This window comes from Exserohilum turcica, assembly GCF_000359705.1.
Source record: "Exserohilum turcica Et28A unplaced genomic scaffold SETTUscaffold_2, whole genome shotgun sequence".
Classification (NCBI taxonomy): Eukaryota; Fungi; Ascomycota; class Dothideomycetes; order Pleosporales; family Pleosporaceae; genus Exserohilum; species Exserohilum turcicum.
This window is the reverse complement of record NW_007360025.1, coordinates 434165-449392: the sequence shown is the minus strand read 5'-3', so window position 1 is coordinate 449392 and position 15228 is coordinate 434165. Positions and strand designations below refer to the sequence as shown.

At 57.2% G+C, this 15228-nt stretch overlaps 4 protein-coding genes across 4 annotated transcripts; 2 read left to right on the top strand and 2 right to left on the bottom strand.

The window, feature by feature from the left end:
- Positions 1-1874: 1874 nt before the first annotated feature.
- SETTUDRAFT_19135 (uncharacterized protein) lies at positions 1875-5536 on the top strand (the record flags this gene model as incomplete). The annotated part of the gene is made up of 4 exons (XM_008026687.1): positions 1875-2213; positions 2260-2628; positions 2685-5092; positions 5149-5536. 4 exons carry the CDS (start codon positions 1875-1877, stop codon positions 5534-5536), a joined length of 3504 nt encoding a protein of 1167 aa, XP_008024878.1.
- Positions 5537-6008: 472 nt separating this feature from the next.
- SETTUDRAFT_162853 (uncharacterized protein) lies at positions 6009-9266 on the bottom strand. The gene is made up of 4 exons (XM_008027078.1): positions 9132-9266; positions 8098-8624; positions 7562-7806; positions 6009-7507 (listed from the first exon to the last, which is right to left on the bottom strand). The coding sequence occupies exons 1-4, from the start codon at positions 9184-9186 to the stop codon at positions 6385-6387; spliced, it is 1950 nt and encodes a 649-aa protein (XP_008025269.1). The 5' UTR covers positions 9187-9266; the 3' UTR covers positions 6009-6384.
- Positions 9267-10534: 1268 nt separating this feature from the next.
- Positions 10535-12118, bottom strand: SETTUDRAFT_162852 (uncharacterized protein). Its single transcript, XM_008027077.1, has one exon. It carries the CDS (start codon positions 11879-11881, stop codon positions 10715-10717), a length of 1167 nt encoding a protein of 388 aa, XP_008025268.1. The 5' UTR covers positions 11882-12118; the 3' UTR covers positions 10535-10714.
- Positions 12119-12808: 690 nt separating this feature from the next.
- On the top strand, positions 12809-15047 carry SETTUDRAFT_162850 (uncharacterized protein). Its single transcript, XM_008027076.1, has 2 exons — positions 12809-13041; positions 13092-15047. The coding sequence occupies exon 2, from the start codon at positions 13198-13200 to the stop codon at positions 15007-15009; it is 1812 nt and encodes a 603-aa protein (XP_008025267.1). The 5' UTR covers positions 12809-13041; positions 13092-13197; the 3' UTR covers positions 15010-15047.
- Positions 15048-15228: the final 181 nt, after the last annotated feature.

The window sequence follows — 15228 nt, the reverse complement described above, 5'->3', positions numbered from 1 at the left end:
ACGGTGTGAGCCTCAGGGAAAGTAGGACGATGTTGAGGCGGCCGTCCGTGGGCGGGACCGCGCTCGAGCGTTGTATGGCTGCATGCCCTCCATGCCATGTTTCAACACCGACAAAAAGTCGCGGTGACTCGAAAAGAAACATGGGCATTCCAACGGCATCTGCATGGTGCGACGCTGCTCTCCCTGCACACATGGGCAGCAGGCCGGCGTGGCGGCTGCATGTGGCCGCCGTATTCTCTCTCTCTCTCCCGCTCTGGCGCTGCGCAGCGACCCCGCGTTCCTCAAGCACATCACCAACAACGATGTGCCCATGACGGAGAAATTCGTCGGTGCGTGAACCGGTGTGGGTGTGATTGTGACAGCTACACCTAGGTGTACACCTAGTACGCGTATAGGGGAACATGGCGCCGTCATTTCGTTTGTTCTGGGTATAGACAGGGTTAACCGGGTTGGTGGACAGCAGACATGCAGTATATTACATAGGCGATAATAATCAAACTTGGCACAGTCGCCCACGCCTTGTCGCCGGCGACAGTTGCTGTCCAGAGCACCATGGGCCACGTCGCTACGACTACTTGGTTATCTTGCCCGTCAGACGCTGGCGCACAGACGCCCATCTACTTGCAGATAGGGAGGATTACGGTTGCGGTTGCGGCGACGTCTGGCGAGTTTCTGCTTCTTACACAACCCTTGGACAAGAAACGCCATTCTGTGCTGGCAAGGCATGTAATGGGTTTACGATGGGCCATCGCTTGCAATGACTTGTTTGAGACTAGTTTTGTGTCCGTTTTGGTTGTTTGCGTGGCCGCTGCAAAGCGTTTCTTTGGAGTAAGAATGACTTCAGCAGGCGAGCGTGCTCTTGGCGCAACGTCTGGCCAGTAAGGCGGCGCGGTTGCGTGTTTACTGTGCCGTGTTTGTCATGCGTGGTGGTGGTGGTGGTGGTGGTGCTGCTGCTGCTGCTGCTGGCGCTGTCGCTGGAGCCAGTGCCCCTGAAGATCCGCTGGGGAGGTGAGGGCGGCGGCATGGAGCACGAGCACGAGGGCGAGTGTGGCGCAGCAGTCACGTGCAGCGCCACCCGGTGTGGCTCGGCGGCGCTCCACTGCCGTTGGCTGCACAAAAACCCCCGTCATCGGCGTGGGAAAAAATGCACCGGGTGCCGGGCCCGAGTGGCGCGTACACAATACCCGGAGAAAAACTAACGTGTTTTGCCCCAAGTGTGCTGAGCTGGTCGAGGGCTCTACGCCGCAAAAGAGTATCGGATGGTGCTAGGCGCATATGGCGTGCAGACGAGCCCTGGCTGGGTTGCGGTATGCAAAGCGCGGTGAGCCTGTGTCCGCGCCCTAGCGCTGCCAAAAACTCGCGGAAACGGGGGGGCACGCTCCCTTTCGCAGGGGGCGGCGGGCGGTCGACGTGGGCTCTCGTTCACAATTCCCACTCGACAGTCCGCTGTTCTGCCCGCACGAGCGCCTGCTCTCTCTCTCTCCCTCCTCATTTTTTTTGTTTCCGCTGCGAGGCGCTGCTTGTTTTGTATCTGCGTCGTGTTGCGCCATTTGCGGCACGTCGTCATTGCTCCACCAAAATATACCGAGCCCTCGCGCTTCTTCGACCTACGCTAAAGAGCCCTCGCCGTCGGATCAACGGAGTAGGCACACGACGCCCACGGCACATAATGCTCTGCACCACTGACATGCAATAGCTGCTCTCGCCCTCAGACTTTATTTTGCAATCCGCCCCCAATTCCTCCGTCAGCTCGCATAGCCACCGCATACACGCGTTACTCCATGGTGAACTAGCCGCTCCAACTCGAACCTTCCTCCTCCCCCTCCCCTCTGTAAACCTTCTCACGCAATCAGCTGCAGTGGTAAACGCGCAACATGCTCGGCTACATCACTAGCCGCTGGCAGGCTACCGGCGACCAGAAGAAGACCAGTCCGACCTGGTTCGACCGCCACGTCTCGCCCATCCTGCTCTCCGTCGCCAAAAAGGCATGCACCCACCCCATCCACACCATTGTCACCCTCGCATTCCTCGCCAGCTACTCGTACCTCGGCGTACTCGACAAGGGCCTTCTCGAGAGCGGCGTCGACCAGGTCGCCAGCAATGTCGATTTCCGCACGCTTCTGGTCGGCAGCAAGAGGCTGAGAATCGGCCCAGAGACGTCATGGCAGTGGGAAGCTGAAGACACCAAGGCCACCACCGCCGACAGGGTACAGGTAGGCACCCACTAATGCCCCGCAACCACTTGAGCTGACATGGCAGCCTGCACAGGAACTCGTTCTGGTGACACTCGTCTTCCCCGAGTCCAGCGCCGTCAACTCGGCCCCCTCGCAACAGTTCCTCACCCACAATGTCTCCGCGGAGATTCTTCCCAGCTCGGCCAGCTCCTTCTCCACCCTCTCCCCTGACACCTCGCTTGCATTCTCCATCCCCTACGCAGAGGCTGCCGCCTTTCTCGAGGCCATGAAGGAGATTCCCGCCCCAGAAGATGTCACCCAAGTCGAAGGCTCCGACAAAGGCACACTGGAGGAGAAGAAGTGGATGATGCGCGCCTCCAGGAACGGCAATGCCTCGTCTGGCATCCGCAACTGGGTCGTCGAATCTTGGACGTCGTTTGTTGATTTGCTCAAGGTACGTTGGCTTGCTTTTATGATAGAGAATGCACACGTTGCTAAGTCAGCCCGCAGAACGCAGACACTGGCGATATCGTCATCATGGCCCTGGGCTACCTTGCCATGCACCTGACATTTGTCTCCCTCTTCCTCGCCATGAGGCGACTGGGCTCCAACTTCTGGCTGGCTACCGCGGTTCTGCTGCAGTCTGCCTTTGCCTTTTTGTTTGCTCTCGCCGTCACGACTTACCTTGGCGTTCCCATCAATCTTATCCTTCTCTCTGAAGGACTTCCATTCCTCGTTGTCATCATCGGCTTCGAAAAGCCCATTGTTCTTACCAAGGCTGTCTTGTCTGCCTCTGTGGGCAGCCAACGACCGGTCAAGGAGAAACAAGGAGAGCCAGTAACTATCCAGTCCGCCGTGCAGACAGCCATCAGACAGACTGGCTTCGAAATTGTGCGTGACTACTTCTTCGAGATCCTCATCCTCGTCGCAGGTGCCATGTCTGGCATCCAGGGTGGTCTACGACAGTTCTGCTTCCTGGGCGCCTGGATCCTCTTTTTCGACTCGCTTATGCTCCTGACCTTCTACACGGCGATTCTCACAATCAAGCTCGAGGTCAACCGCATCAAGCGTCACGTGGCTCTTCGCCGGGCTCTCGAAGATGACGGTATCGATGGCAAGGTAGCGGAGAGTGTGGCTCGTAACAGTGAATGGCCGAGTGCCCGCGACGTCCAAGTCGGCAGCACTACCACGACGGTTTTTGGAAAGAAGATTACCGTGCCCAAGTTTAAGATTCTCATGGTCGTCGGCTTTGTCATTGTCAACGTTATCAACGTTGTCACCCTCAAGTTCGGTCTCACGCCCACCAAGGCTGCCCACGTCTCTGGTGTTGGTGCTACGCCTCTCCTGGATCCATTCAAGGTTGCTGGCAGTGGGCTGGACTACATCTATCAGCAGGCAAAGGACACTGCGACATCGACCGTTGTGACCATCCTTACGCCGATCAAGTATGAGCTTGAGTTTCCTTCTATTCACTACGCTGAACCTTCCCTTGCCGACTCAGAGTATGGTTTTGGCAACAACATCAGCACTCACATTGTCGAAGGCGTGCTGAAGAGTCTGGAAGACCCGTTCCTGAGCAAGTGGATTGTGCTCGCGCTCATCATGAGTGTAGTCCTAAATGGTTACCTCTTCAATGCTGCCCGATTGACAATCAAAGAGCCCCACAAGCCCCTTGAGCCTCCCGCTCCGTCCGAAGTTCAAGATGGTCTTCCTACTATACCAAATACCCCTCAGATCCCAACCGCGAACATGCCTACCCCGCCTCGCACTCCTGGCCCAGAGGACCAAACCGGTCGTCTGCAACCGCTTACCCAAGTTCAGCCAAAGCCCCAACCTGAGATACCAGCAGGCCCATCGGAAGAGCAGCAACGCCAGCCCAATCGCCCCTATGAAATCCTCGAGCAAATGATCAAAGACAAGCAGGCACCCAAGATGACTGACGAGGAGCTTATCGAGATGTCGCTGAGAGGAAAGATTCCAGGTTACGCTCTTGAGAAGACGCTTGGTGACAAGACCCGCGCTGTCAAGATTCGTCGTGGTCTCGTCTCTCGAACACATGCCACCCGCGAAACTTCAACTCTGCTGGAAAGCTCGCTTCTGCCCTACAAGGACTACAACTATGATCTCGTCCATGGTGCGTGCTGTGAAAACGTCGTTGGCTACCTTCCCCTTCCCCTCGGTGTTGCTGGTCCCATCTTGGTCGATGGCCAGAACTACTTCCTTCCCATGGCTACCACTGAAGGTGTGCTTGTCGCCTCGACCTCGCGCGGTGCCAAGGCCATCAACGCTGGCGGCGGTGCTGTGACTGTGGTTACTGGTGATGGCATGACCCGTGGACCCTGCATTGGATTCGACAGCCTCATCCGCGCTGGTGCTGCCAAGATCTGGCTCGACTCAGAAGAAGGTCAGAGGATCATGAAGAATGCTTTCAATTCGACATCTCGCTTCGCCAGGCTGCAATCAATGAAGTCTGCAATTGCCGGTACCAACATCTACGTTCGTTTCAGAGCCACGACTGGCGACGCAATGGGGATGAACATGATTTCCAAGGGTGTTGAGCATGCTCTTAACGTCATGGCAAACGACTGTGGCTTTGACGACATGCGTGTGGTGTCTGTTTCTGGAAACTACTGTACCGACAAGAAGTCTGCTGCCATTAACTGGATTGACGGCCGTGGTAAGGGCGTGGTTGCCGAGGCCATGATCCCTGGCTCCGTTGTCCGGTCTGTGCTCAAGTGCGAAGTGGACGACCTGGTTCAAATGAACATTTCCAAGAACTTGATCGGATCCGCCATGGCTGGTGCCTTGGGTGGATTCAACGCCCACGCAGCCAACATTGTCGCCGCCATCTTCTTGGCTACAGGCCAGGATCCAGCCCAGGTTGTTGAGAGTGCCAACTGCATTACCATTATGCACAAGTAAGTTGATCTCTATTCGACAATCATCAAGTGCACAAACGCTAACGTCGTGACAGCATCAACGGTAACCTGCAAATCTCTGTTTCGATGCCTTCGATAGAAGTTGGTACCATTGGCGGTGGAACCATTCTCGAGCCCCAGTCAGCCATGCTTGACCTGCTCGGCGTACGAGGTGCCCACCAAACGTCGCCTGGTGACAATGCCCGCCAGCTCGCCCGTATCATTGCCGCCGGTGTTCTTGCCGGAGAGCTGTCGCTCAACAGTGCGCTGTGCGCCGGTCACCTGGTCAAGGCGCACATGGCACACAACAGGAGTAACGTTCCTTCGCGCGCCCCAACGCCTGCGCCCGCCACGCCAAGCAACGGCACCATGACACCGGTGACAGGCGGCAGCGGCATCCTGAACGCCCTGAGTTCAACTGGAGGACCTGCGCCTCGACGATAAGGAAACAAGAAAAGCAAGTTCCTCGCCATGATTGGGGGAGGGAGGCCATGGGGAAAAGGAGAGAGAAGTGGGTGGGCGTAAATAGGCTAAATGGGAATTCATGGATGAAGCATGCATGGATGAAGGATGGGTGGATGGATGGAGGCGAGGTACCACCACGTCAAAGATGCGTGGCCTACTAATGACTGTTATACCCTTGTCTCGCATCTGATGAATGCAAGGGAACGAAGCGAAGAAAAGGGAGGAGAGGAGAGAGAAACACCCCCCCCCCGTTGTAACCTTTGTCTTCTTCTTCTTCTTCTTCTTCTTCTACTCCTGAACGTCATGTCTCACGCACATATACATATATATATATATATATATCTTTACTACAGTATATTAATCTCCAAATTCAAATAATTCAACAAACACTTGCTGTCCACACCACCCACGCATTGCACTGCACTGCACTGCACTGTCGGTCATGTTGCTTGTTTTCTGATTATATCCATTGATGCTATCTAGGCGACATGCTGGCGACTAAATCGCATGTCTTACACACGTTACACACATACACATGGTATTGCCTGGGCTCCTCCCACGCCCACAAACAAGAGTGCACTCAAAGGCGCAGTGTCCTCCTTTCGCATCGAAAAGGACAGTGACCATCAAATATGCTATGAGAGGAGAACCAAAAAAAAGCCGAATCCGTGGCAACATAACCAAGAGAGAAATCAGTAAAGGAAAAAACAAAACCATGAAGAAAATGAGTGATGAAACAAAGCAAGGGCGGAAAAAGACATCAAGGCCATGCCATCTCCATCCCAAGGGCGCGACTCTCACCAATCTTTGGCAAGCGACGATGATGGTCATGTGCCACCAACAGAAATGTTGTTTCGCAGACCACTCGGTGCAGGGCCCTTCTTGGCTCGGCGACCCAGTATACTCGAGCTGTCCAGGTTGAGTTCAAATGCGCCCTTGTTCTTGACCTGACGCTTGGCAGCGGCAGCGACAGCGGCAGAATGCTGACCATAGCCCCGTTGCTGCGGTGCGGCTTGTTGCTGACGTGCTTGAGCTGCGGCAGATAGCGTCGTGTTGCGCATCTTCTGTTCCATACTAGATACATCTGCGCCCTGCGACTTGGGAAGCTTGGCTGGCGGATGCTGTGTTGAGGCATCATACGGCACAGACTCGGCAGCATACTCATCATCGTCTTCGTTCTCGTCAAGCGCATTCAGAGAGTTCATGGCATTCGCGCCACGGTATCCTTGCTTGAATTGCTTCTTCCTCTTTCCCTCTTCTTCTTGTCGGTGCACAGCATAGCTGACATCGAATACTTCTCGAAGGTTGACAGCGCCAGGCGAACGGAAGTCCATGCGACGTGCACCTGGAGACTCGAGATGTGTAAAGTCTGGCTGGAGGCGCTCCTTCTTGGCAGCCGGTGTGGCAAGAGGTGGTGCGTCATAGGCAGAGTACGTTGGCTCGTCAGCCTCGCGTATCCATGGGTGGTTGAGGAACTGGTTGATGTCGTAACGCTTTTCAGGGTCTACTGTCAGGAGATGGGACACCAGGTCTTGAGCAGACTTGGAAATGTCGTCCCACCATGGGGAAAGGAAAGTGTACTGGCCACGTGCGACCTTCTCGGTAAGAGTCTGGATTGACTCGTCATAGAAGGGTGGGAAACCACAGAGCAGCGTGTAGAGCACACAGCCTAGTGCCCACATGTCGACACTCTTGGAGTAGCGCTCGTCCTTGACAATTTCTGGGGCAGTGTAGCCGACGGTACCGCAAGGCGTCATGGTTTGAGTGTCCCAGATAACCTTGCTGAGACCGAAGTCGGCAACCTTGATGAGGCCGATGCCACCGGCACCCTTGCCCTTGATGAATTCACCTTCGTCGGCCTTGTCCTCGTCATCCGGACCCCTTGGTTTGGGGTTGCGTGTGGGAACAAATGGAATCGGGTAGAACAAAAGGTTCTCAGGCTTGATGTCTCTGTATGATGACGTCAGCAGATAGTCTAAAACCACAATCGAGTCGTCTACAGACCGATGGACAACACCTGCTTCCTCGTGCAAGTATTGCAGAGCCTTTGCGACTTGGATGATGGTGTGGCGCGAAAGATCCTCGGAAAAGTAGGTGAGGCGAACAATTTGGTGGAACAGTTCACCGCCAGGGCACAGCTCGAGGACAATGTAGTAGTACTGCCGTGACTCGGAGAAGTCGATGAGCTTGACAATGTTGGGGTGGTCGAGCTGGCGCATGATTTGTACTTCCTTGAGAATGTTTGCTCTCTACAAGGGCAGTTAGTGTCTGCCCATCGAATTGCATTCGTGATGAGGTGTGGGGGGATGCTGCATAAGTCGAGCATCATGGGGTTAAATGTTTCGCACCTCGGCTGCTTTTGGCGCTTTGAAGTCCGGATGTATATGCTTGTCCTACACCGGCCTCGCGTTGGTAACGTCCAAAAAACACCCGACATGCTCGTGCGTGATGTGATGTGGTGAGGGGGAGATGACGACATGATGAAATGGGCAAAAGGGAGGGGAGAGGGCAAAGGGGGGAGAGAGTGGGTAGGGACTGACCTGCTGTGAGTTCATCTCGAACTTACGAACGACCTTGATGGCGACTTCGTCCCATTGGCCTGTGGTGTCTCGTGCGCGGTATACGTTACTGAAGGCACCATCACCCATCTTCTCCAGCAGGGTCCAGCGCTCTAGGCCGGGGTATCTGGGCAGCTTGCCCTTGGCCTCGCGCTCCTCGGCAACAATGCGCTCGAGCACAGAGGGGTCGACGCCAGCGTTCTTTGCTGCAGCCTGCTTCTTTTGGTGGTCGCCAGCGGCGCGCGCAGCAGCATCACCTGCCTGTGCGGCAATGTTGCGGTTGTCGCCCGCGCCGGCGCCGACAGAGAAGTCACCGTGGGGGACGGCATTGTTCTGGAGCGGCTTGTGGTCCAGGGCAGGCTCGGTGACGCCGTGAGGGAGCGGCTCGGGCGCCTGGCCGTAGCGTTGTTGTTGCGACTGGGCGTGGACATTAGATACGTTTGTCGTGGGCTCAGCATTGTGGCGGGCCTGCTTGCCATGGCGCAGGAAGTTCTTAAAATTCTGTATGGCGGCCATGCTTAGTCTTTCTGTGCGGGGTGGAGAGCGATGAGGAAATCACGAAGCGGGCGTTGATGGCGGGGTCGTTTTGGGCTGGGAGACGGATGGTGAACAGGCACAGGCAGAATAGGGCCGAGTGCAGGCGAGTGTAGCAGCAAGAGCAGAAGGCGGACGAGGAGGAGAAAGTGAAGGCAGAGGGATGCAGCGGGAGGAAAAGGGAAAAGGCGGCGGCGGGCAAGCTCGTGGGTGAAAAGAAGGGCATGGGATTGCATGGGTGGATGAAGGCAGGCGTGAGGCGTGAGCAGGCGAGGAGCGAACATGCGTCATAACACGTCCGTGCGCCAGATGACGATGCGGGCTACATCATCGCCAAACAAGCTGCACCACGACGCTTGGGGCCATGGGCGGCCTTGGGTTGAGCGGGTGGCGCCTGCCTCTTGTCCTGGCGGCTGCACCAGTGCAAATGCAATGCCCCCCGTCGCCGCCCGCAAAGAAAGAGAATGCGCTCACCTCGATGACGGGATGCCCCATCTTCTTGCGCCCGCTCCGGGGAGAGGAGCTTGGGGACTGCATGTGTTCGGTGCGCGGGGCCAGGGCGGGATCGCGATGGATGTGTGTGTGTGTGTGTATTTGCTGCTGGTACACGGCTGCGGCCTTGGTGCTTCGGCAATGCGCTCGCGGGGCCTATGACCGTGGGTGGAGGTAGTATGACGCTGGTATATGGGGATTTCTGCGTTGCCGCGTCCAAGATGTCGCAGGCACAGGCTGCTTCCGCTAATAGTGCAGGGCAAGGGTTGGCCGCCGGGGTGTGTGATGTGCGTGTGCGTGTGTGTGTGTGTGTGTGTGTGTGTGCGTGCGCCTGTGTGCTTGCTGTGGCCTGACGTGCGATGCGGTAGGGCAGGAATGGGTTAGAGGTGGGTGATGAGCGGTTGTCGTGGCTCTCTCTGGCGCGGGGTGGCTCAAGGTTTCGGCAAACTGCACTTGGACACGCCAGGCGAGAGCAGTCGGAGGGCCAGGCGGCGGCGGCAGTGGTGGTGGTGGTGGTGGTGGCGGCGGTGGTTGTCTTGTGAAAGAGGGCGAAAGCGACGGATGGCCAGCACTAAATGTATGCCATGTTATCGTGGGAAGAGGGTCTCGTGTAATTTGTTCTGCCAGGCCACGCTACCTGGGCGCAGATGCTCTTGAGCAATAGTGGACACGCCGCGGAATCGCCGGCAGCTCTCGTCCCAGTTGCAGGTATTCCCGCAAAGCTGCGGGCCCATCTAGAGGCTCGCAGCGCTCGCTAGCCATGGAGCGGCCTACGCCACACTGCATGATACACCCATACAGACTGCTGCTGCGGCCTTGGAAGACGACGACAATGACAACGACGACACGCAACGTCCCGGCCCATGGTCCCCCCCCCCGCCAACGCCCAGCCCTGGATACATACGTACCGTATGGACACGCTTGCACTAGACACAGCCAAGGCACTGCAGTCACAGCCGCAATCTCCCAAAGCCTGAAGCCAAAGCGGCGAGCTCGCACTCGAGGCATTCGTCGCAACCCAACGGCAGCGCATCTGCAGGGTCCAGCTAGCGCGGCGGATCCCTTACGTCATCGTCTAGTGGGAACCGCCTCTCGCTGCTCAAGATGTCAATCTTTGCCCTCCCCACTCGCCCTCTGAAACACTTTTGACGCCTGTGGCGTCCGTGGACACGACATGTATCTCTGTTGCACGCTGCAGACGAGCGCGAGCACCCGGCAGGCCCAGGAAACCTAGCAACATACGGCATAGCTGCCGGCCCGCCACAGCAAACCTGCTCTCGCCTCGCTGCTCACGCGCATAAGCTTTCGGTCCGACGCCCAATGCAGCGCGCAGCGGCGGGGGAGCTCCAGTCAGCACCACGTGCACGGGCTCCCTAAGCATCAATAATACCCTGTGGATTGCCTTTGTGCCCATCTGGTCGCTAGGGTCCCATACTCCAGCCCAGCCCAGCACGCCTAGCACGCCGATAGCCGTGGCCGGGGCAGGGGGACGACCGCCGAAACAAATGCCTCCAGCCCAGCCATCCATGCAACGGCAGCACGTGCAACAACAACAACAACACCAACACCAACACTACAGCGCTTCGCATCGCTCGCACCCGCAGTCAAACCCCCACGTCTTCTTCAGCCGAAGCATCCTCTTGCCCCGACTCAACTTCCTCTCCTCCCCACTCAGATACGTGATGCACAGCTCCTGCCCCTTCTCAATGTCCCGCCCAGCCCTAAAGTACCATGTGCGACCCTCACGCTTCTTCTCAATATTCGGCCCGCACGAGTGGTTGAAGTAGCTCGCAGCTGGCCAGCACCCGTAGCCGAAGAACTCCGAGCCTTCGTCCTCGAGAGAGCGGATCCCAAACGAGTTGTGCGAATCGCGCTGCGAGAGCGTCAAAAGAGTCTCTGGCGTCAAGAGCGGGAGAAGCTCCAACGGCAGTATCGCAAGCAGATGCAGGTAGGTCCGTGTGAAAGCATCCAGATCGTCCGAGCTGTGGTACGGCGTCTTGTCATTGGCGAGGGCCTGCAGCCGCTCCCACTGCTCGGCATGGATATATCGCCATACGATGCCGCTCACACAGAAGCTCATCACGTCGGGAGCAATGCGCCCCTGCAGTGCCTTTGAGACGGCTTTTTTATCCTGCTTCGTCATAGACACCGCAGGCCTATCCCCCGCAGCGTCTGCCCGTTCCGCTTCCCTTGCCGCCCGGATCCGCGCCGCCTGCACCTCCACCTTTTCCCAAGCTTTGATGATGTCCTTTTTCTTGGGTCGCGGCAGGTCAGCATCGACCATGTCACTGTCCTCTTTGCTCCTCTTCCGGACAAGATCCTCGACGGCGGCCCAAGCTTGAACACCAACCTCTCCCTGCTCTTGCTGCCACTTGTCCTGGCATGCCCTGGAACAAAAGGCAAACCCCACCGTCTTGTCTCGGATGCTCAGATCCCGCCCGTAGTCGTACCCAAAGCACTGCCCACACACCTCGCGTCTGTACTCGCGCAGTAGTACAGACAGCGTAAGGTCATCCGACTGCCATACAAGCGTGCCTTCGGGGATATCCTGTGTGGCGAAAACGGCGCGGCCGGCCTTCGGTGTGTGGCGTACCTGGAACAGGTGGGATTCGGGCGCGCCTGCTGGGACGTCTTTGGGCGTATCGGCTGGATGGATCGACGAGGCGGACGAGGGTCGTGAGACGCTGAAGACCGAGTCACTGGCTACGGGAACAGACGAGTCGCTTTCAGTAATATCCATCGTAGCGGTGTCGACGCGATTAGCAGCACAGATAAGCAGACGTTGGAGTAAGCGGTTCGGGATTCTCTTCACGAGCCGAGTGGCAACTGTACTCGGCGGAGTATGCAATGCGGCGAGCGGTGCCCCTCAATGTCTTATCAAGGGGGAAATATACGGAAACAAATGGTCGCACGGGCTGGAGGTCAGTTGCGTATGTCACGTATACTCATGCTGGCGGCGGCTGAGAGGAAAAAGGACATTGTGGGTATACTTGGGTACGGGTCTGGTGTGGGTACTTTGGATGAGGCGGGCTCTACAAGAGGAAAGATTTTGGGAAGGCGAAGTGGCCGTAGTGTCTAGATTCTGGTGATCAGCGCACGGTCCACTATTTAAAGATAGGCGAAGACCCTGATTGCACATGCATCTGGCGCCACAGATCTGGGCCGCCGTGACAATCGCGCCGACACGGCCCTGCTGCGACCAGCGAAAGCATTTCTCCATTCGTTAGCATGCGCGGCGACAGCGACACCCACGGGCGCCATAGAACAAGACACCATCGACGCCGCGCTTCAGCTTGTCCACCAGTTGCCCGGCCTTTCCCATGTCTTCCGTCAAGCGTGTAGCCCTCCTCACGATCATGGCATCGTTACCGCAGGCAGCAGGTCCGACCAAGAGCATTACCGAGCCTGGCTAACATCAAAACAAGCACACATCTAACAATGCGCGTCGCGCCATGTTAATCCCGTCTACATGCACAGCGGCAGGCCAGGCAGCACCTCCAAAGCTAGGCCTAATTCGGACAGTTGCCTGAATGCTCGCCCAAGGGGCATACACCGGCTCAAGCGATATAAAATGGACAAGATGTCAACACACCAGCACAGCATCTCAGCCATCTCCACTCAGTTTCAATTGACGCAATCGCTTGACCAACGCAAATTTTAGCTTACATTCGTTATGGCGCCAGTCACAAGTCCGCTGCGCATCACGAATCTTGAGGATGGAGAGACCATTCATCAGCTATGTCGTCCATCATTCCCGTGGTGGATTCAGACTGATCAATCCAACAGCGCTGCCTCCTCGTTACTGGAGCATACGCTTTCGATGCTGCCGAAGGGAGCTACATTCACGTCGTTACCAAGGGAGCAAACAAAGCCGAAGTCTTTCCAGAGCAGACATGGCCCCTAGCAGGAGGTCATTTCAAAGCCCTCGTCATGCTCTCTCCAGGACTAACCATTCTCGAATTCGCCTATGTCTGCAATGACTGCATTGAACACACAGTCGAAATCAGCGTCAACCACTGGCCACTCCTGCAGTACCCGCCTCTTCATCTCGCAATCATGGTCGCTTCTGATTCGCCATGTCTCATCGACTGCCCGCCCAGCAAAGCCGCCGGCGTGTCTTGTGCACATGCCGACCTCGATGCTGCCATTGCCAAGCTTCGCATGACGGCGTACATGTGGCAAGCCATGACTGCTGAGGATTTGCGGCTGCACGGACTCGGACGACGCTCATTCAGATTCGACGAGGAGTGGACTGCCGATACTGTCAGTCGCGAATTCACCAATGCGCGGATTGAACAAACTGTGGCTCAGGATGGCGCTATGCGGTCTACGGCAAAGGTTCACGTGATCCGCTCGTCCAAGACTGTTCGCGAGATCCGCGATGAGAAGATTGCGCAGCAGAATCCTAGGGCGTATGGCACCGACAGCCTGTTCGACTACTTCAAGGATGCACTGAAAGAGGCTGGGGGACCGTTTTCGTCCGACGCTCAGCCAATTGTTGCTGGTCTTATCCTGGACTCTCATTACAACGCTTCAAAGGATCTTATTGTCGGCCATGCCGCGCTGGGTGCCCACGACCCGCATGGCTTATCACTCGGCATGTTTGGTAGCCACTTGACGTATTCGTGGCCGCGGTTCCTAGAAGAGGTCACCAGCTGCTTGACCGACACACGCAAACCTGGCGACAAAGTCGGCAACGACAACGGCGAATGCACCACCATGTGGGAAGCATGTGCGATTGGCCAAGGAGCCCATATCCACGAGGTTGGCCATGCCTTTGGCTCACCGCACCGTCCAGGCATCATGGAACGAGGCTACGCGCAAGACTGGTCCAAGAACTTCCTTTCGAAAACCGCCTTCTCGGGCCATCTCAGACGTGAGGGCGTGCTTGTGGATCCTGCCACTACGTCCAACAAGGCCCGCTGGAACCTAGCGGACGCACTCTCCTTCCGCATGCTACCTCATTTCCGCCTCCCCACCGATGCCGTCCCCAGCGACTCGGAGAAGAAAGCAAGGCCCGACGTTCAAGCCGTGCAGGAAAACGAAGAAAGCCCCATGACGCTCCAAATCACCTCACCCAGCGGCATCGCCCGCGTAACCTTCAACCTCACCGAGCACACGCAGCCCCCCAACTGGCTCGACGCCGCCCCACGCACCATGGACTTCAGCGAGACAGAACTCGAGCAGCGCTTCGACCGCACCCAGCCGCTTTCCCTCTCCATCCTGGGGCTAAACGGGCGCGAACGCCACATCCAGGATGCGTGGAAACTAGTCCGCAGCCGGTCTCTAATCCGGATCCCAGGCTCTGATATGCGTCTGCGCAAGCAGCTCGTATTTTCGTCCGACGACGACGCGGAGCACGCGGGCCAAAACGCGGCGTACACGTGGGCGCAGCTGCTGGTGGAAAGGGGGGCGGACGGGCGTCTGCACCGCGCGGTGTCGATTGAGCTGCGGGTAGGCTGTTTGTGGGACGGCGGCGTCGTCAGGTACGGCGACGGCCACGTTTCGCACTGGGGCCCCATGCGGCGGCACGGCCGGAAACACCGGTTCGGCGGGCATGCGTCGCAGACGCTGCGGCTTCCCCGCGGCGAGCGCATTGCAGCCGTCGAGGTCAAGCCGTGCGATGGCGTGCGCGTCTACCTGGCCAACGGCGCGGCGGCCGGCGAACTCAATGCGTATGCGCCTGAGGACGACGGTGAGATTGTGAGGGTGGAGCCGCGCCCCAACGAGCAGATTGTGGGGTTTTTCTTGGTAGGAATAGGCGCAACGATGGGTTCTGCGGTGTGTGTGAGTTTGGCGTCATTTGTATGTCTGCTGAGGTCGACTTGGAGGCGTTGCCGGATGCGGTGTGGGATATGGCGGAGTTGAAGAATACGGCGGGGATGGAGGATGAAGAGGACGACGACGATGAGGAGGGGGAGGAGGAGGAGGATTGTCATGGAGACGAGGAAGAGGAGCATGAGGATATGGATGACGAGTAATTTCATACTCATCCTTTTTCCATTGTTACTACATAGTAATACCAACCGACCCACACCAACTTCGAGTTTTCTGGAAACCGCTAGGAAAGCACGCTATCTAGGAGAA